Below are 22,404 nucleotides of genomic sequence, written 5' to 3' on the forward strand. Positions count from 1 at the left end.
GTTGTGGCTCTTGCTGGCATCTTTCTGGGGCTTCTCATTATCCCAGTTTGGTTCCTGAGAGAGTACCTGGTAGTTTGCGACGTCCAGGTGTGCCGCCACACGCTCCATCTGGGCAGACATTCTGAAGCTACCACACAACATTTCCTCCACCAGATCGTAGATGCCATCCCCAGCCTCTCTTTCTAAAGGGGGCTTAAACACAATCTCGGGGGGCATTAAGAGCATTTGTGCTTGGAAAAACGGTGCAGGTTTTAGCTGTCTCTCTGTGTTCATCAGGAAGAAGTCCAGGTCATGCAAGATGGCCTGAAAAAAGCCTTCCACCACAATGTCATCAATGAATTCCACATAAATTTTCCAGGAATCCAGAGAAGGATCAGCTCTGAAGAGCTTCCGGTTCTCCTGAGAACAAAGCATTAGAGGGCTAGGGTCAATGAGAACCAACATAAAAGGGAAGCCAGCCACTGGAGTGGCTGTTGAAAGGACTGCATTTTTGTGTGTGGTACGGAAATATTCAAATCTAAGGGTATGGAACCTTCGGTAAAAGGCAAAGGCTGTTGTAGGATTTTATAACAGTATAACATTAGGCTAACATATCACATATGTTAAAAAATATCCTTTAAAAGAAAAATCAATATGAAAATCACTATTTTCAAATACAGACAAGAAATATACTAGTTCCCAACAAATTCTGAAAGTTCTTGGCCTGTCCCCAGTTTATATGGTCTTGGACTTTGCTATCCAGGCCCTTCTCTAAAGAGATTTCCCAAAATCCTCTGAGAGCACTGTTCTGGGACCCTGGGATATTACTAAGTCGGGGATGGGGATCTTGTGGGTTTGCTGTCCCCAAACTTAAGGACTAGATCTCTTCGGGGTGTTATATTTCCTGCCATGTATCTGGAACATCCACATGCAGTCATGTGACTTGCATGCGTACAGCACACATCCTGAGAACCTACACACGGCAGACTTTTCCTTTGTGGTCACTAGAAAGCAAAAGCATAGGTATGAAAAACAAAGCCCTGTGACACATTCAGGGCCATGCTGGTGGAAGCCAGTGGCTGCACAGGACTGGAAATCAGCTCCTTCTCACGTCCCCAGGGCAGGGCTTTTCTGATACATCAGTCATACCAGAACCACTTCACTTGACTGCTGAGGCATTCGGAAGAAATGGTTACACACTTGGGAGTAAGCAGAACTCAGGTTCCTTCCAGAACGGTCTGTACAGTGCTGCCTCCTCTCCCTCCTCCCATCTGAAACTCTTTCCACAGGAATCAGCGGCATCCTCGAGGACAGGATGCAGAGGAGAGAGGCAAGCAGCCTTCTCTTTGCCTCCACACTCCTACACTTTTCTCCAAGCCATATCCTCCCCGGCCGCTCACAAAGGTTCCATACGTCAAAGAGGGGAACATCAGAGGCTGGACACTCAACCAACCAGCCACTGCTCATGTGTTTCGTTTACAGCCGCCTCATGTCGAAAGCTTTTCTCATTTTCTTACACAGAATGGGAATTTTGAAACTACTCAGTTCTGACTTGAGGAAAAACAGAGACCATTGTTATAAAAACAAATTCAACTGTATTCTCTGAAAAGGCCAAGACAAGTCTTCTTTCATAATAGTTTCTAGTCAGGTCTTTTGCTGGCCAATGCATTTTAACCAGGATTTATGTCTAACACCCGATATTGGAGTTTAATTATTTTTTTTAATTATCAAGAAAATGTAACAACAACAACAACAACAACAACAAAATAAAACTAATTGTGCTCTCCCACCTGTCCTCTGTGAGACAGATCCTACTTACCACATTAGCACTGTTACGCCCCCTCCCCCGAAGTCATGGAAGATTTGACAGCACCAAAGAGAGCCACACCTAATGGCAGCTTAAGATGTAAAGAATACTGTAACATTCAGATGTGTTCTTCCTGCCTTAGGCAGCACGTCAAATCACACACAGCCCTGCCTACAGCCTGATCACAGACTTCTAGCCTAGACTTCGAGACCACCAGAGAATACGCCTCTGTCATTTAAAATCCCCTACTTGTTGGGACTTTGCTATGTCAAATTCAGAGGATCCACTGAATCTCATTTGGAGTGGAATAAATAAGACATGAAAGGCTTTTAAAGGTGTCTGGCTATGGTGATGAGACTGTCTCTAGAAAACGATCAAGTTGTGGGCAGGCCTCTTCTGGTCTGAAAACTGCAAACAAAGGAGGCCCGAGGTTCTCATGGGTCTCTTTCAATAAGACATTAAGTTCATCCGTAAAGGCTCTGACCTCACGACCTCACCCTCTCCCCAAGGCCCTCCTCCGTTCCCATCACCTTGGATGTTAGAATCTGAACTGGGGAGGGGTCAGCATTCTGACCACCGTCATAGACGCAGTTCCTGACTGTGCGGTAGCAGTGGAAGAGATGAGAAACACTGGACTCTGGATGTGCTTTGAACTAAATGGCGCTAATACCTGTTCTAATGGGCAGATGCAGAGGATGAAAGCGGTGGATGTTAAAGAACACGAATTTTGTCAAGATCCAAGGGAGGCATTGTAAAAGGAGGAGACCTACTTGGGAAGACTGGGGTTTCTGTTTCAGACAGTCTGAGGTCGAGGTGTCTATTGGTCAAACAGAAGAGTTGGACAACTGGGTTTACTAGTGTAGGAATCAAGAAAAGCCTCCCTACTGGAAATGCAAATTCAAGAGCAAAGGCACTAACCCAGGCCGTGGGAGGAGGCCTTCCAACAGCGTGGGCCTGGGGACTGCTGGTCGGAGTGCCATTACTCTCTTCAGGAAAGCAAAGTGGCAAGGCAGGGTCCTATTTGCTCTGAGGTGCTGCCTAGGGCTTTACAGAGCAGGAAAGAACCCTTGAGGCATTTGGCATGTAAAGGAAGAACATATCTGGAAATTAAATAAAATTGGAACAAAAGTCAATCTGTACAAAAGCCTGCAAAGTCTCCCTATCTGCCTATCCCCTTCCAGGAAGGCTAGTGTCTCACCTCTCTTTACCTCCTCTCTCACCTCCCTGAGCACACCAGGTGCTTCATCTAGCCAGCAGCTTCCTCTGTCTAAGACACACTCTGCATGCTGTAGCATGAATCTTAAAAGGTCTTATTAATAAAAACAGACCCGTAGCCAGGTATTGGAGTGAACGCTGAAAGATCAGAGAAATAGAACAAGCCACATCCAACCTCACCTTGCCAATTCCCCAGCTGATCTTGTTTCCTCAGACTGAAAGCCTCTGAGTCCTCATCTGAATGGGATCCCAGCTGAATTGCTGCTAAAAGCTAAAAGCTTAAAAAGACTCTAGTTCCTGGTCCTCACATCTTATATACCTTTCTGCTTCCTTCCATCACTTCCTGGGATTAAAGGCATGTGTCACCATGTCTGGCTGTTTCCAGTGTGGCTTTGAACTCACAGAGATCCAGATGGAGCTCTGCCTCCAGAATGCTAGGATTAAAGGCGTGTGTGCCACCATTTTCTGGCCTCTATGTCTAATCTAGTGGCTGTTCTGTTGTCTGACTCTCAGATAAGTTTATTAGGATACACAATATATTGGGGGACACAATATCACCACAGCATGCCACTACCCGTCTTACCTGACTCTACAGCCTTTTTCAAGCCTTTGCTCCAATCCCACTTTCCACATAGATCTACTCTAATCACACCATTTAAACTGCACCCTCTCTCCAAACCCTCTCTCCCCTAATCCCAATCGAATGCCAACCTTTTCCTGTAGCACTTTCCAGTTCTAACACACCAAACTTACTTCTCCCCTCACTAGACCGTAAGGCCCATGACAGCAAGGATCTTTGCTCTACTCACTGATGCATCTCACACTTAGAGTGGGGGACTAGGTAGATGGGTCAGTGGGCAAAGCATTGCACACATGCATGGAGACTGGAGCTCAATTGCCAGCACCCACATAAATGCCTGGTGGGTGGCAGTCTGCCTGGAATTCCAGAGCTCTGAAGGTGGAAATGAGATCCTTGGATCAATCTGACTGTATTGGTGAGCTCTGGATTCGAGTGAGAGATCCAGCCCCAAAGAATAATGTGGTGAGCAATCGGGAAAGACTCGTGACACCAGCATCAGGTCTCTACATGCATGCACACCCAGGTGCTTCCACACAGGTTCAAACATGCATTAACATGTACTAGTCACACAGGCACATACAAATAAACAAAAGCTTAGAATGGTATGAGAACATAGGAGACTCACAGTGAATATTTCTAAGCTGAATAATGGGCTTCATCCAATTTTAAGCAGGAAAGTCATAATCTTTTCTCTTTCCTACTGCTGAAATAGGGACCTTCATCTTACACATGGGAAATCTCAGGTCCAGTTTCTGGAAGACACAGACTGAACACCCTGGTTTCCAGACTCTATCAAGTGTTCTTTCTCTGTCCAATACCACACCATGGGGAGATCAGAAGGATGCCATCTGCCCTACTCACAGGACAGTGTTTATGGCTTGAGGATAACACATACCTTGAGAAGGTTTCACATAATGAGATTCTCGGGAGAAAGGAATAGCATTTGCTTTCCTAGCCCTTTTATTAATTGATTGATTGATTGATTGATTGTGTGTGTGTGTGTGTGTGTGTGTGTGTGTGTGTGTGTGTGTGTAGATGATGTGGCATGCCTGTGAAAATGAGAGGACAACCTGTAGGAGTTAATTCTCTCCTTCCACCACGTGGATTCCAGGAACTGAACATAGGTTTTCAGGCTTGGCAATAAGCACCTTTTCACACTGAGCCATTTCCTGCCCATTCCCAGCCTTTTGTCTCGAGAACTAGGAACATGAAAAGTTAACTTCCCCCTTGTTATGTCACTAGCACTGGCTAGCTACAGGTACCACATGTCAATCCTGTGCCTGTGTCCCTCCTCTCACTACAGAAGGCTCTATGCCCCTGTCTAAAGCTAGAGTGGACATGTACTCATCAGTTCCCACTCCTAAATGAATTCCTCCAACAAGTCCTTCCTCTCTCTGAGATCATTCCAATCAACACATGAACATCAGGCACTATCAGAAAAAAGCCCCCTATTGCCCACATAGAGTGCCCAGGTATACCGAAACTTGTGCTGTGCCTCACAGCAACCCTCCGGGAGTTCACTGGCCTCCACCTCCATTTCTCCCATTCTCTACCCAGCCTTCTGGGTGATGCTTCAGGCTGACACTATCAAGTCTCTTCGCCAGGGTAGCCAATGGCTTCTACTTTGTCCAGCTTATGTCCAACTCTGGCCTTCATTTTTAGGTGCTAAGTAGGGAATGAGACAGATGCAAACTCTTCCCACTTGTGGTAGTTTGAGTGTAATTGGCCCTATACCCTTGTGGCACTATTAGGAGGCGTGGCTTTGTTGGAGTGGGTGTGGCCTTGCTGGAGGAAGTGTGTCACTGTGGAAGTGGGCTTTGAGGTCTCATATATGCTCAGGCCACACTCCGTGTTTCAGACCACTTCTTGTTTCCTACATGAGGGTCAAGATGTAAGAACCCTCAGCTTCTTCTCCAGCACCATGTCTGCCTGCATGATACCTTGCTTCCCACCATGATGATGATGGACCTCTGAACTGTAAGCCATCCCATTAAATGTTTTCCTTTATCAGAGTTGCCATGGTCATGGGGTCTCTTCACAGTATTAGAAACCCTAACTATGACACTACTCCAATCCTCTCAGAGTATCACTGTGTCTCCTTCCAAGAGGAATTCTCCTCCTTCCCTAACCTCACAGACTTTTTCAAGGCCAGCTCTTGGACCCATTCTGCATCTACAACCAATTTCTACTTTCTTATCTAATTCTGTCATTTTTAAATATATATACTCGTGGTTATCAATTCTGTGTTAGTCCCTTAAACACAAGACAGTTCCAATGTTACCTGTATCAAAACCTTTGATAACCATCTTTGACTGACACCCCCAAGTCCAAATCCCATTTCTTCTCTTCAAAACCTGTTCCAGGACCTCCTCCCCATATTTGTCTAGTTGCTCAGACCTGAAACCTTGGTTTCCCTGACTCCCTATAGCAAGTCCCTTGGCTCTTCCTTCAGAATGCACCCAGGCTACACACAGCTCTCATTGATACTAAAGAGTAAAACTATCTCTGGCAAATCTCCCACAGGATATCTGTTAGTACAAAGGGCTCCTATCTGAACCTGCAGAGGCAGAACCAAAGCTAACACATTTTCCTCCGGACCTTGCTGCAGGTTGTCTTTCTGAATGCTGTGAATATGTGTGGCTCCCACTGGATAATAAATAAAGCTGTTTTTGGCCTATAGCAAGAAAGCTTACAGCCAGATGGGAAATCCACGCAGAGATACAGAGGGAAGAATGGCAGAAGTGGGAGAGACGCCAGCCGCCACGGAAGGAGCCACAAGACGCCAGCAGACCAGTACACACCGATTAATGGGAATTGAAAGAGCTAGCTAATATAAGCTAAAGCCATGGGCCATACAGTTTGTAATTAATAGAAGCCTCTGTGTGATGATTTTATAAGCAGCTCTGGGACCCCAGGTGAGAGAGACTCATCCTGACCACAGGGGCAAGCAGGACTGCTACATCCCCTCCCCAATATGCATTTCCCCTTTCAAACTCTACAAAACCTCTAGTCCCATGTGCCATGGTGCACAGCCTCCCTGCCCACGGAAAGACCACAGCCCTCCACTGCTCTGATGAAAGGACAATCTGCTCTTGCTGAAGTCAGTTCCCTCTTTTGTTTTTACAGTATCTTCATCAGTCCCCCATGACCCAGGCTCCACCACGCCTCACTGTTTCGTGGCTCTGTCTCCTGCTTCCTTCCTTGTGGCTGACACTCCACAGAAGCAACTTTGAGCAGAAAGTGTCTCTGCTACCTTCCCATCAACTCCAAGTCTTCACCATAGCTATCAGACCTGTAATGTGTGTATATGGTCCCCTCTAAATGCAACCTCCTAGTATTATCCCCCACATAAACTCCTCATCAGTGATACTGCATTTCACACTGATCCTTGGGCAGGCCAGGCTGCTACACCTCAGATCTTAGGCTCTGTCACTACTTAGGTCCCCTTGGTCTTCCTCAGGACTTCTCCCTTAGTGAAGAAAACCCCCAACTTCTCCATTTAAAGCTTAACTCCCTTGTCGACTCCATCCCTAGCCCATAATCCCTGGTGTTTCACATAGCCACCTTAGTTATAACCGACACATTATCTACTTATTCTCTTTCACCTTTTTCCCTGACCAGAGCTGCAGCATCATGATACATGATCTGATGGGTCTTGTCTTTCTTTGCTTGATTTTAGTTCATGTTTCTCCCTTTTATTTTTTGCTTAGTTTTCTTTTTCTCGGTTACCCTAGAAGACTGCTTGTTGGTTTTTTGAGAAAACCAAACAACCATATACATACACAGAGAGAGACTTATTTTATGTGCATGGCTGTTTTGACTTCATGCGCATCACATGCATGCAGTGCCCACAAAGGTCAGAAGAAGGTGTTGGATCCCCTGGAACTGCAGTCACAGATGGTTATGAGCTGCCATGTGGATGCTGGGAACTGAACCCAGGTCCTCTCCAAAAGCAGGAAGTGCTCTTAACCACCGAGCCATCTCTCCAGCTCCAAGAAAGCCAAACCTATTTTTAAACAGCAGAGTAACTACTGCTGCCACCCTAGGAGATCATGAGAACACGGTGGCTGACACTAGCCAACCAAGTGGCAGGATCTAACAGCAGCTGAAGGGTCAACTGGGACGAAGGGGGATCAACTGCTACCTTTTCAGTTTGGTCCTTGTACCTTACACCCACATCTCCCCCTCAGGAATGAGGAGCAAGGGCTCCACAAATCACAGGCAAGTAACACAGATTCTCCCCCCTTAAATTAGAGCAAAACCACCTATGAACTCCTCCAGGTTTGAGGTACAACATTAGGTTTAGCATTTCTTGTTTTGTTCTTTACTAAATAAAAAGCTTTATATATGTCGAAATGTTGGAAGCTATTACCTCCACCAAGTTGTGTATCTTGCGGCCATCTTCTTGGATCAACTTGTATTTTTTAGCAAACAGATCCCCCTTGTCTTCCAAGGTGAAGGCAGCCTCTCTTCTGGGCTCCCTCCGGGACAGCAGTGGCCACTCTGCCCAGGCCTGCATGGTTTGCTGGATTATTCGCACATTGCTCTGAGTCTGTGCCACTCTGAGCTCCAGCTCCGCGACGGCCACTTGCACCCTCTCCATGAAGACCCAGAAGTCATCCTGCCACGTCAGCCACGTCGCAGCCACCTTGAGCTGCTCATCAACAGCTCTGAGCTCATCCTCAATGAGCGGGTATTCGACTTCTAGAAGGGTCTGTTTCAGCTTATTGTAGCCTTGTACAAGGAGTTCAAGATTCCCGATGTACTGAGCAAGACAAACCAACCAAGCAAGGAAACACAAAAATGAAAAGGGCCAGATATGTTAGCACTTCCAAATGCCACAGGTCCCCAAACCAAGAAATAAAATTCAAAGTATTTTCATCTCAAAGGTACCAAGTATCAAAAGCCACAAACCTTTAAAATAGTGTTCCTTTTCTGGAAAATGCCTAAAGCTGAATTTGGTATGTCAGATTTCTTCAGCATCAAAAGGTATTTGACTTCTCTCAACACCGCCACAAGCTATTCCAAGAATATTGAGATTTATTGCATACTTTAAGAATACATCTCTGGGCCAACAAGACAGCTAGTGAGTAGAAGCGTTTGCTATGACAGACTGACAACCTCAATGCAGTCCCTGGATCCCATGGGGAAAAACTCGGATGTGCTGACACATGCAGTCCAAGTTCTCCGGCAGTGATGCGGGGCTGAGACAGCAGGACCTCCTGAAAGCTCCCGTAGTTGGTGCAGCAGCAGAAACAAGAGAAATGACCTCAGAAGCAAGGAGGGAAACTACTCCTGCGAAGTTGTCCTCTGACCCCCATGTGCTCTGTGCCCTTCCTTTCTCTCCCCCCTCCCCCTCTAATAAATACCAATAAGTAAATCTCTAAAAATAAGAATATATTTTAATGTTGAGTTTAACATGAAATACTTAAAATGTCATCATGCAATTACCGTATTTCTGGTTCAAAGTAAAGACTTTCACTTCATATGCTCTGTTGCTCCCAAATCATACACGTCTTCATCTATATGGTATATGAACTCTACTGTTTAGAGCACATGCCATTTTTTTTAGTTAATTAATTTTATCTTTTTAATTTTTAAAATTTTTTATCTAATTTAATTTTCTTAAAATCTGAGCATTACAGAATCCACAGACTCCATGAATGAGAGCTGTCGGGTTTTGGTGCATGGTGGTTGCTTCTAACGCTCACAGTCATTCTCAAAGGACCAACAAGGCTATAGGTGGTAGCTAAACCCATGAGACTCTCAATTATCCCTGAAACATTTCAAGCAATTGCTTTTATACTTGTTTTCATGTTTATATTAAAAATTTACCACTTGTTTATTATGGTAGTTTGAACGTAATTGGTCCTCATAAGCTCAAAAGGAGTGACACTATTTGGAGGTGTGGCTTTGTTGGAGGAGGTGTGCCACTGTGGGGCAGGCTTTGGGGTCTCCTGTGTTCAAGATACTGCTCGGTCTCACAGTCCACTTTCCTGTTGCCTTCTGATCAAGATGTAGCCAGCACTATGTGCCTGCACATTGACATGCTCCCACCATGATGATAATGGACCGAACCTCTAAACTGTAAGCCGTCACCTCAGTTAAATGTTTTCCTTTATAAGAGTTGCCATGGCCATGATGTCTCTTCACAGCAATAGAAATCCTAACTAAGACATCTATTCTGAAATAATTGCAATTTCCAGAAAAAATTTAAACTCAGAACATGTAATGCCTGTGATACATCCAGGAGATGTCTCTCCTACCCAGCAATGACAGCTAACTAAGTAACTGAAACACCATTCATTAAATCCACCCAGGAGGTATGGGGTAGGAAGAACAGTTTTATGAAATTAGAAGTCAATAGTTAGATTTCATGATAAAATATTTATGTTGGTATACCAAATTTCCATTAGCAAAATAAGGTGACGGTATTTGTGTTTATTTTAGGGAAATAGACCAGAGTTTGGGTGTTCAGCATGACCCTCTAATTCAGTAAGCAGACTTCCTACGTCCTAGGCAGGCACTGGAACTGCCAGGGAGGGCTCTGCACAGTCACTTCCATATACTGAGTATTCTTCATTACCTAAAATTCATCAAATTCTTTTTTTTGTTGGGGGAGAGGTCACAGAAACTTACAAAGAGGATTGCCTTTTACTATCATGCAAAGCCCTGGTAGGTGGACAGAAAAGAATAGTATTGTGCCTCTTATCTAGAAAGCGAAAGGACTAGGAGATAGATGTTTAAATACATGTTGTAGATGTAGCATGTGGTCAGGTATGGTGGCTCACACGTCTAATTTCAGCCAACACTTGAGAGGCAAAGGCAGGTAGAGCACTTTGACAGTGTGGTATACACGAAGAGACTCTGTCTCAAAAAAAATCAGTTCATGGAGCAATCTATCTATCTCTTACACACACACACGTACATATATACAAACACACATTTACTAAATATGTGCATATTAAAATTATAGATACATACATGCCCAAATACAAGCCTGCTAATGAGGCTTCTGTACTGTCACTGTTCTAGAAGATGCTACATAGTTAGCCATGTGTGGGGAGCATGGCTATAATCCCAGCGCTAAGGAAGAGGGTCAGGAAGATCATAAGTCTAAAGCCAATCTTGGCTCCATTAGACACTGTCTCAAAAAACAGACAGACAAGAATATGTAATGAAATTATGACACTTATATTGAAAAGATTGGAAATCTCTTTGTTACATGACAACATGGACAGCAAAAATAAAAGCAACCCATTCTGGATGTTATTTAGTTGTTAAAATTTTTCTGTCAATGAGTTGTTTTATATTTTAAATTACTGTTTAATTATCATCAGTTTAGCTACCACCATACACTATAAACCTGTATCAACAAGCTTATCTTCTCTTTGAAAGAAATGATGGCAAGCAGAAACATCTTTTGTCAACCAAAAGCACGACAGACCTTTGTTCCTTTTAATCTGTGGCTTCCCTATTTTAATTGACTAAAGCAACCAGTATACTTGTTATGAAAATACATGCACCAGAAGCTATCTGGTAGACTCTTTAGGTACCAGTCAACTGAGTTAAGGTTACTAAGGTTCTTAGTTGCCAAACAGGAAGTTGGAAGCTGGAACACAGAAAGATGAAATAGACCCCATCCTCAGCAGCTCACCATCAGGTTAATATGGGTTGGTAAAGTAGTCATGACAAGGTGTTAATTAATTAATAAGGAGAAGAGGAAGTGACTATAATCCCAGCTACTTAGGAGACAGAGAAAGAAGGAACGCTAATTCAACATTTCCTGGGCTACAAGCTAAGCTCAAAGCCAGCCTGGGCAACAGTGAGATCCTGGTCTTGAAAAAAAAATAAGTCAGTAAGGAACTTGGTGATAAACAAGTAAGGTATAAATAAGTAAGCTCACTAGTAGAGTGTTTGCCTAGAATCTATGAGGTCCTGAGTTCAATCACTCACACACGCACGCACACACGCACGCATGTACACACACACATATATACACATGAAAGCAAATCTCTGTAAGGAAAAGTTCCCCAAGTAAGTTTAAAATTTATATTCCTCACAGTACTGCTACTTTCCCAAAATAGAGTTTAAATGACTGAAGTGGCCTCCTTCATCATCAGGGAGGCTTCAGGGACACATGAACAGCATCTATAATGCATTAATAAGGCAAAGTCCTACCTTTGGGTCGAAGTTGACGCTCAGAAGGCCGTTGATGGCACTGAATTTAACCAAGGGTTGATTCAAATTAAATTCACAGGTTTCATCCACATTTCTTCTCCATTCACTATAGACATGACTTTCAAATTGATCAAGCAATGTGGTCATTTCAGTGTACTTCTGACAGACTGCAGCCTCATCAGGACTGTCTGGAAATCTGTAGCAACAAGGTTTTTCTACTTTTCTACATATGTCAACAGAGTATAGTTTATTTTACAATAGAGAATGGGATCATGTGTTTAAAGATCAGAGAGAAGCAATGAAAGCCTTACAGTGTTTTAAAACTGTATCTGCTTAAAGACAAACAAAAAGCTACAAATAAATAAACGGAACTACAAAGGCTTCACTAAGTGTCAACTGTTACCAGTTTCCAGAGGGAGGTTAAAAAAAGGGTACAGAGGACTGTCTGACAATGAGCTTGAAGAAGAGAAAGAAAAATAACTAAACTTTCCAGACAGTGAATGAAAAGGAGACATTAAAAGATAAAAGGATCAGAAAAAACATAAATAATATGAAGTTATGAGCCCCATAAAAATATTCCAAAATTATAATGATAAAGCCTTCTCACCAGATCAAACCCAATCTACATGGAGCAGGCCAGCATATCTTCAAGTATTAATATGAACAGCCACCACCAGGTGTGATGGCATTGGCTTATAATCCTAGAGGTAGAGGCAGGAGGATCAGGACTTCAAGGTCATCCTCAGCTACCTAATGAGTTTGAGGACTATCTGGGCAGCAGAGACCCCATCTCAATACAAGAACACTCATAACACCATCATAATTCACCATGAAGTAAGCCTAACTACTCACAGATAGTGGAGAGATGTAAAGTTTGACCAAAATATTTGAAGGCGTTCAAGGAGCATCCTGGCCCATTTAATATTTCCAGAGGTGAACGGCATATTCTTGTTGAGAATTTCATGCCCATGCTCAATCTGTATGTTGATAATTTCATGAAGAGGAAGAAAAGGAACACTTAGGGTGCTTTCCAACCTTATAAGCAATTGTTTATTTTACTTTCATAGTGGCATTAAACATGGGTGTTTAATAACTTCACTAATGAAAAGGTAAGGTCCCAAATCAAGTTCCCCATCTCTGTAAGAAAACCATTAAACAAAAGCATTCAGTGAGCAGCAGAGCTCCGTGGTACAGTTTTTTTCTAGCATGGTAAAGGTCTCAGGTTTAATCCTCAGCACTAAAAACTACTTAATGCCTACAGATAATGACATTAATTTCAAATCCCTAAGTATAACTTATCTACTAAATCGAATCTTTACACACAATAAAAATGACTCTAGTTGATGGCCATTACCCATATAGTATGTTGAAGTTTCTCAATCTTACCACTACTTACCCACTTCATGTGTTCATCATACAGTTGCTTACACATATCCAACTCTGCATTAAACATGTTCAATAATGTGCTGTAACGTGGGCTGAAAATTTCCGTGACAACTGGTTTCTCCAGAAAATTCCCAAATATGGTCAAAAGCTATAAAAAAAAATCAAAGTTAAAGAAAGGTTAAGAACTTTAAGTTTTTGGTACAAGAATTCAGCTCACAACTTAACTTCTTACGCTATTAGAGGCAAATTCTAGAACTCTAAAATATACATGGTACCACAAAAGACAAGATGTATTTTGTGTTTTCCTAAAATTCTATATAACCAATAAACCAAATTCCACAGGAAATTTCTTTGCCTCCATGGAAGCTGAGATCAGAAATGAGCCAATGTCCACCAGCGGTGCTGCTTCACAGCTACTAATCCCTTCTACTAGGTGCCAGGGAAACTTCTCTACTTGTTTGGTGCATGTAAAAGTAGACGATTAAAGTGTGTGTTATGCATTTCTCCTCATCAATAATTACACCGAATGTACCAATAACAGTAACTTCTCTGTCCAGGCCCCCAGCACACCCCCAAGATCTAGTTGCCCCTAACAGTGGTCTGGGGCAGCAATGGTTACTGTTCTAAGAACACTCTACAGATGGACACCTCCTTTGACATGAAAATCCTGGCTCAAGCTTTAGCTGATCGAGTTGTCTCTCAGAAAGAACACATGGCTGGACGAATTAATGCAACTTAAGTAATGAGCGGGCAGAAACTAAACTCAAGCAGAGGAAGCCAATGGACAGAGAGAAGTAGATGACGGTTATCAGTCCAGTGAAGGCACCAGCTTCCTGAAGGCCCACACTCTCCACTGCTCACTGAAGATTCCCAGGTTTCCCAGCTCCTCACCAGTGTCCATGAAGATGAGCTAAGTTTACTTTCTGGTGTGCTCTCAAGAGGTGGCTTTCTTGGCAAGCTAAGCCCCATATGAATGTAAGATTTGTATGCAACGGGAGTTTACACAGCACTGTGTGCCAGGCATGATTAACTGAAGGCCTTAAAAGGACGGCTGTCAGATGTTTCCCCACGAGGAACTGAATTGCAGGGAAACGCATAGACTAGAGGCAGAGCTAGATGAAAAACCAGGTCTCGTCCTTCACTGGTACCCTCTTAGCCTCCCCACCCAGGCCTTGTTTTCTACTTTTTGGTTATGAGTGGCTAACTGCAGTCTAAAAACATCAAATATATAAATTCCAGAATGGAACAATTTCCTAAGTTTTGTTCAATTCTGTCATTTTACATTACATCATTGTAATGATTCTGTTTATTATCAGTGTTGTTACTCTCCTTATGTGTCTAATTTCTGAAGTGAACTGATCTTGGGCACATAAGTATAAGAAATAGAGAGTGAGTAGACATAGACAAGTTCAATGAGATGCAAGGCTGAGACACCCAATGGGGATCTTGGACTATACCCATGTGGGCTTCATAAAGAGTGCACTTCACAATGTGTGCATTTTATATTGGTATTTTCTTCAAGAGATATTTCAAAATAACCAAGCAGAGCAACATGAAAACAAAGAGAATTTTGTTTGGTTTTTCTCAGGAAGCAATGAGTAGCCCTCAAACCTTTCACTGACAAACAGCTTTGTTAGAGAAGTTTTGTGAACATTCTCGTAAGCTACACTCAATGAAAACAACATAGTGAAGAAGTTATATAAATTAAAATATAAATGTATTTATTTCATGGGCCATCAAAGACAAACACATTCTTGCTTTTGCTGATAATGGTTATAGCAGTAACAGAAACTTCCAGGTAATTTTAAACCCAGTTGGTTAGCTACCTAGCAAAATGTTAATTATTAACTTTATTGCCCAGTGTTGTTGGTTGGGGCTTCCTGTGAACTCACAAGTGAGCACTACCTTCCTAAGTTAACAAAGGAAATCCCAATGTCTACTGGAAATAATTTCTTTCATCACATGGTCTTACATTCTGCAGAAACTTTCAGGCTACATTCATCTTGCTTACTCACCTGGTGGTGCTTAAGCCTTGAGTTTGCAAAAGAAAAGACAGAGAAATATTCCAGAAAGAAGCTGGGAGCTGCAAAGTAGTGCTTCTCGACCTGCTGGGCAGTCTGCGCTATCCTAACAACTCGTTGCCATCAATACGCAAGCGTTCACCTCCAGGATGAGATCTGCAGCTCTGCAGCCTCCGGGTGCTCTGAGGCAGAGCAGCAGCTGCATCCTGGTGCCAGATGTTTCCCTTCACACGGGTCCTGCAAGCTGAAGGCTGAATCCCACGACATTTTCTTTCCCTAAAGATTCTATTTCAGAATTCCTTAATCCTCATTCCCTCCCAGCTTCCTAATGTGATGCAGCTTTTCATAACTCTGCTATACGGCTCAAAGTAGTAACGATATTAATCTTTCATGGGGTTGCCTTGTTCAAAGACTTTTTAATCCTGTGGGCACCTGAACCATATACGTGTGTGTGTGTGTGTGTGTGTGTGTACACACAGGTTGAACATATCAGCAATGCTTGGGACCAGAAGGATCTTCCACTTCAGGCTTTTGGGGATTTGGGAATATTTACACTCTCTACCCCCCGTCACACACACACATAATGAGATACCTTAGGGCAAGAGAGTCCATATCTAAATATACAATTCCTATTTATCCCATCTACACCTAGACTGAAGGTAACTTCGTATAATTTTAATAGTATTTATATGAAACAAGCTTTAACAATGTGGAATATGGCACCTATGGCATTATCTGGACCTCAAGGGATCTGGGATTTTGAGCACTTTGGACATCAGATTTTTGAATGAACCACAGTCAACCTTTATGTTGTCAAAAATCTTTTCTGGACTCTTTTTTCAAACACGTTTCAATTTACCTCAGTACAAATCTTAGAGCCATTTATTAGTGTTGTGTTTTGTTTCCAGCAGATGCCAACACGTCAGGTTCTTAAGCATTACAGGTTTACACCAGAATACTAGTATTCATTTTCCTTCTGGGCCATGTCTTAACCAAGAGCAAACATCAAGCTGTCATCTTTCAGCAACAACCTACAAAAATATTCTTCCTCTGGAATAATCAGTGGTCAGAGGTCATCAGCCTGTGTCTATGGTCGTAATCATGAGTCCTTAGAGTATGTAATCCCATACATCTTTCTCTACCATTACCATCCCTACAGTGTGTCATTTCTAATTCCAGTTAATCCAATTACCTTCAGGCTATCAGAAAGAACCTGTCTACAAGGCAACCTAATCCTAACAAAAGCTAGAAGAGGATGCCCATCATCCTGGGTTTCTTAAGGCAGGATTTTATCTTATTATTTTAGTAGTCAAGCTACAAATAATGTGGAATGCTTTTTTTAAACCACTTGACAACAAAATGAAGCTGCTTAGAAAAAAACAAACTAACATGTACTTAAATAACCCATGTTAATGGGTATGAGTGGGCAAGAAGAACAATTTGAACTAGATTGCTAATTAAATGGAGTTAGAAATCTCTCTATATTGAGAGTTCACTCTGTTCTTTCTTCTGGTTACCCACAAAAGCTTAAAAGAGAACAATTTCCAGTAATAGAAATATGAGAAGTCATACACAGACATTAGAAAGAACTACTACTCAATTTGGTTAGGAAAAAAAAAAAAAAAAGCCTAACTCTTTGCTAAATGAAAAAGGCCACAAAGTGGATGAGAAAGCTGTCACTTTTGTCTAAGAACAATATGTATGCATATCTAGCCAAAGAAACAAACAGCATATTAAACATAAATTAATTGTACCCGAGACAGGAAATCACAGAAACATGCCGTCTGTCTTGGCCAATGAGCATCTCAGTTTTGTCTGAAATGGTTTTTTTTGTTAAGAAAGAAAGAAAGAGAGAGAGAGAGAGAGAGAGAGAGAGAGAGAGAGAGAGAGAAAGAAGAAAGAAGAAAGAAAGAAAGAATTCGATATTAGAAATCACCATTTGCTCCTTCTCAGTCCTCACTGTGACAATGCTCAGTAGTTGACTTAAAGAGGAAACAGACACAGTAGCTTCACCAGTGCTGGTCAAACCACCTGAAAACTCCAAGCCCAACAGGATCTTCCTTGAAAACCTGCCTGCTGTATCACTTCGCATTGTGCTGCAGTTTCCAGCTGTGCTTGCCTGGGTGGCAAACGCTCCATTTCCCTTTGGGATATCACCTAATAGTCACTTATACGTCACTTGCAATTCACTTTTTTTTTTTTTAAACATGCTGTTCCTATTTCCATATTACAAGCTTTTCATCTCCAGGAGCCATCAAAATGCATTTCTTTCCCAGAACTACCCCATTCCCCTCCCTCTCTCCCTCCCTCCCTCCCTCCCACTCACATACAAGCTGGTGAGCACTCTACCACTGACCTACATCCCCTAAACTTTTACACAATTCTTAATGCACATACAATCTATTAAGTTCATTCACAAAACATTCTTGCATGCTTCAATATCTCTGAGGTCAGAATGCATTAGACAATCAATGAAATTATAATTAATTTAGCAGCATTTTTTTCTTATTGACACATAAATAATGCCTGGTAATCAATGGTACCTTACACCCAATGAAATAGTCCTTATTTGTTTCAATCAGAGTAATAAAGTAGGCAGATGATACCAGCATATGCAAAGAATCTAAAGGAAAAGATTATTAAAATTACAGAATTTTTTTTTATACTTTTCTATGTGGCTTACTGTCGAGTCAATATTTCATTGGCCACATCCAACTCACTCTACAGGAAATGAGAGGTAAAATACCGTGAATGCCAGAAAAGATCAAGAGTTAAATGTCCTAAAAATGACCTTCCCAGAGTAAACATCATTATTCTCTAGCACGTTATTCAAATCATATTATCCAGTGGGCTTGAACACAAAGGGAATGTGATTGATCTGGTTAATATTTTACCTGAATCAGAAAAGAACGTATTTGGCCTTTTCATCTAACAGTCTAAAGGATTCACTTCCTCGGGAGCTTCCTCAAAACTGACCTTAAACGCGGATTCCAAACAACTGCAACTGCAGAGACCTTCGCAGAGCAGCGTCCCAAGCCGTCTGTCAAAATCCAAGGTTTGGGACTTAAATCTGCAATAGTCACTTTCAAACCCCTGTATCATGAAAAATAGAACATTAGTTTACAGAGAAGACTTCAGCAGTGAAAATGGCAACCATTTAAGCTTCGCCTTACTTTCCCGCAGTCTCTCAGTTTATTTTCTGTAAGCGGATTCCAGAGGAGACCAGAACAGGTGAATCTGACTGACTCTGCAAGTGGTCATCTCCTAGCACTCTGCCTGTGTAGCACGTTACCCATGTTTTCACGAGGCTCAGCCCTCCCAGTACTGTGGCCCCAGACTTGAATGTGGGCATCAGTGTGTCTGCCTTCCTCCAACCATCTCAATCACAAATAAAGAGTACAGCGTCTCGGAACATCTCTACTAGAGCCGTGGGTCACCTGTAAGTTCCATGGAAAGCTTGATTATTTGAGGGATGGAAAACCTGTGCGTGAAAACACTGTGTCACCAGGTAAGAACTGAAACCCATGCATCCGTGAGAAAGCATCAGGAGTGACAGCAAAAGTGGAAATACTCAGATACTTTTTCCAGGTTCTCATTAATATGCAGCTGACAAACCCCAGTTTCCTCCTTATGCATAACCACCCACGCCCATGATTAGAAGGAAGGAAACTGGGAAGGAACGTCTACACCTCTGTCTTCAGAGCCACAGGCACCTTCAGTAGAGCTGTCCCTGGGGATGACAGCCATCCCCAGGCTTCACAGTCAGGCTGCCTGAAGTGCATGCCTCAGGATTAGCACAGCGAAGGCCTGGGCTGTGCACCAACAAAATCAGCAGTAACACCACCATTGTACCCGAGGCTAGATCTGTTTAGTTCTGTTCTCGGGGCCTTACATTTACTCAGTCTTTACAACATATGGCACAAGTTGATATTGATTTTCCATTTTGTAAGTGGCAAAACAAACTCGGGTAGGAAGGCACATTTTTTGCATCCTAAACAATCTCAGTGTATGTTATTGGTCAGAGCCAGTGATTGTGAACTTCCTCTCTAATGCCATTACTATTAGTGTAAAAGGAATCAGGCATGAATAGTCACTGAATACGTTTATTACACTGACCCATTTAGGAAAAAAATTTTTAATTTGTTCTGCAGGGGAGGGGTTTATGACCTGATATCCTTATGTTTAAAACTATATCTAATCATTCGATTATAGTAGCATTTAATATGTAAACTGCACTGCTATACATAAAGTATGAGCCCATCCTCTGGCTTCTGTGAAGAAATGTACCCGCAATGGTCTCAGGGTTTCTGCTGCCCCCAGATTCCACAATGAAATCCGAACATACAAAGGGCAGTGATTTCCCGAAGTGAGGAAGAAAGAGCAGGGCCCTCCTGATGGAATGGGACCTGTGCCCTCTTAAAGATGTGTAAGAGAGACTCTCATCCACCCCCACATGTGAAGACACAGTGGGTCCTGAGAGCTAAGGGCAGTCCTTACCCCACCCTGAATCAGCTGATGCCTTCGTCTTAGACTTCCTAGCCTCTAGAACAGTGAGAAATAAATGTCTCATGTTTACAAGGTACCAGACTCTCAGGGTTGTTAGAGCACCCTGAGCAGGTCTCTTACAATGAGTTTAACTTGGAGTGGAAAGAGCAGCTCATGGTACAGTTCTGGACTCTGTCACAAACCACAACATGACATTTAGCATCAAGAGGATGGAGCTAAGTCTCCTGAATTCTAGCCAAGCAGCCTCTCCATTCAAGAATCACTCACTTGGAAGTAAACCCAATTTCCTAACAAGTTTTAACAAGCCTCACACACCCCTCTTCTCAGGATAGAAACAGAGTACACAGTCTGTAATCCTTAACCATTTAACCCCTAGAGACCACGAGCTACATCAGAAGGAGATAAAATTAGAATCTCCACCCTAGACACACACATACACACACACACACACACACACACACACACACACACACACTCCAATACATCCCAAGGGACTTTTCCTTAAAGCATCCAGCAGGGAGGGGCTGGGACGAGAGTTCAGTGGATCAGGTGCTGACTTCACAAAGGGAGGACATGAATTTGATCCCCAGAACCACTAATGGATGAACAACAGCCCTGAACAGGCACACACATACACACACACACACACACACACACACACACACACACACAGATATAAAGACACTGCCACAGAGAAGTCACACATACATAAATTTGAATCCATTAACTTCTCTGTCAAGTTGCCCTTTCTATAAACCCCTAAAGAAACTTGGGAAGCCTCTGGGACTCTTTGACACCTGCTAGCCATCTTAACTACCCCCTGCTGTCTGTCTGCATCTCTTCCAGCAAGACCCTCAGAGCTGCCATTGGCTGTTCCTCCAGGCTGCTGTTGCCAGCTCTAAACATCCTCCAAGATGCAGCCGAAGTAATCTATGTCACTGCAAGTCCAACTCCTATAAATTATCATCTCACTTCATAATCTGAATTTATTAAAATATCATAATAACAACATGGTTCTCAAGGCTCTAAAGTGTTCAGACACCACCTCAGTATTCTCACTCTAGGATCCAGCCATATCTGTCATCCCTAATTGCCTTTACCGACTTCGCTCTTGCTTCCTTCCTATTTACGTTACAGATCTCTGTGTATTTTCACCTCTGGAATAGGGCTCCATTTTCATGCCCCAGCACTAAGCATGCTGGATAGTAATTGCCTACCTGTAGTCTCCCCTGGATTCTGAGTCAATAAGCCTAATGAGCAGATTTATTTTTCATAGTGATAGTACTAATATTTCATGGAGTCCCCAGCTCATAGTTGTTTCTCAATAAGTATTTATTAGATAGTAGGTGGTGAGTTAGCATGACTCAGGAATCATAAAAAGGTCTCTATATTCTGGAGAGTATAAAATTGCCTTTATCAGCATCCTGAGAAGCTACCAAAAGGTTTTAATTAGAGAAAAGCCATGATTTGACTAAGCATGTGAAAGGCTCTCAAGCTACACGGAGAATAAATTAATGGAACCAACACAGGCCAGAGAGGAACAGCTTAGAGGCAAATGCAGCAGTCCAGGTGAAAAATGAGCCATAAATGTACTTCCCAGACAAACTAAGAGGAACTGGATGTCGTGAGAAAATGAGTGAAATTATGGACGACTCTGAGCACTTCCCCTAAGAAGCCAATTATTCGTGACATTTGAAGAACTGAGTGGCCAGGGGGTGGGGAAAAGACTTAGTTCTGAACAGGTCAATTTGAAGGTATCCATTGAATTCCCGGTAGAGAAGCTGACCAGGCAGCTGTGTGTTCAGGACTTTAAGAAATCCATCACTGTTAAGGGCCTATGCTTTAGGTTTTTGACTGGAGTTCTTTATCCACTCTGTCCCTGCCCTTCCAGTGGCTGTGGGTGGCAGGGAGGGGGTGGCATGAATGGATATTAAACTTCATCAATTTTGTTTTCTGGAGTGATTAGCATAATCCCCCCACTTCAGTTATTTTTAAATCTGAAATCCCACACAACTCACATCTTACAGTGCAGGTGTTGCCGTTAGATCTTGGCCTGTTTATTTCATATATCTGCTATTTTGTATCCTTTAACCTAGAGAGTTAAATTGTAAACTATAATATCAGTTTCAAATTTACACCAAATACTAAACCTGCTTTATACCTCTAGGTCAAATCCCCTTTGGTGTGGTCTATATTCTCTTTGTACAGGTTTGAACACAGGTTGGTACAACCATTGTGGGAACAAGTGCAGGGATCTTAAAGAATGTGAAGATGGAAGAACTATATAACTCAGGACCTGAGTCTAACAATGTAAATGCTGGTCAACACATGAATGGGTTAAACACACACACACACACACACACACACACACAGAGAGAGAGAGAGAGAGAGAGAGAGAGAGAGAGAGAGAGAGAGAGAGAGTTTTTATATAAAATGGAATGTTACTCTGCTCAGGAAGAAAGGAAATCTTGTCATTTGTCAAGACACAGACACCCCCAGGGGACACCGTGCGAGTGAAATGAATCAAACGGAAAGAAGACCACTGTATGGTCTCACTATACATGGACTTGAGTTATTGTGGGAAGGAAATGGGGGAGGTAGGTCAGAGCATACAAAATCACAGATACACAAAATAAGCAAGCCAAAAGAGCTAAGTACAACATGAGGTGCACAGCAAAATGAAATGTTGATTCTTCGAAATACAATACTTTAGTTACATTAAATAAAAA

General features: G+C 42.5%; 1 protein-coding gene across 1 annotated transcript in view; it reads right to left on the reverse strand.

Annotated features, from left to right (window-relative positions):
- The window catches only part of Dnah11 (dynein axonemal heavy chain 11), a 319,597-nt gene that overhangs the window by 266,295 nt on the left and 30,898 nt on the right, over window positions 1-22,404 (reverse strand). Inside the window, 7 exon segments of the mRNA XM_059279404.1 lie at window positions 67-399; window positions 7,954-8,346; window positions 8,496-8,600; window positions 11,763-11,958; window positions 12,615-12,739; window positions 13,159-13,296; window positions 18,146-18,262. Coding sequence (XP_059135387.1) covers window positions 67-399; window positions 7,954-8,346; window positions 8,496-8,600; window positions 11,763-11,958; window positions 12,615-12,739; window positions 13,159-13,296; window positions 18,146-18,262 — 1,407 coding nt within the window.

This window comes from Peromyscus eremicus, chromosome 14, assembly GCF_949786415.1.
Source record: "Peromyscus eremicus chromosome 14, PerEre_H2_v1, whole genome shotgun sequence".
NCBI lineage: Eukaryota > Metazoa > Chordata > Mammalia > Rodentia > Cricetidae > Peromyscus > Peromyscus eremicus.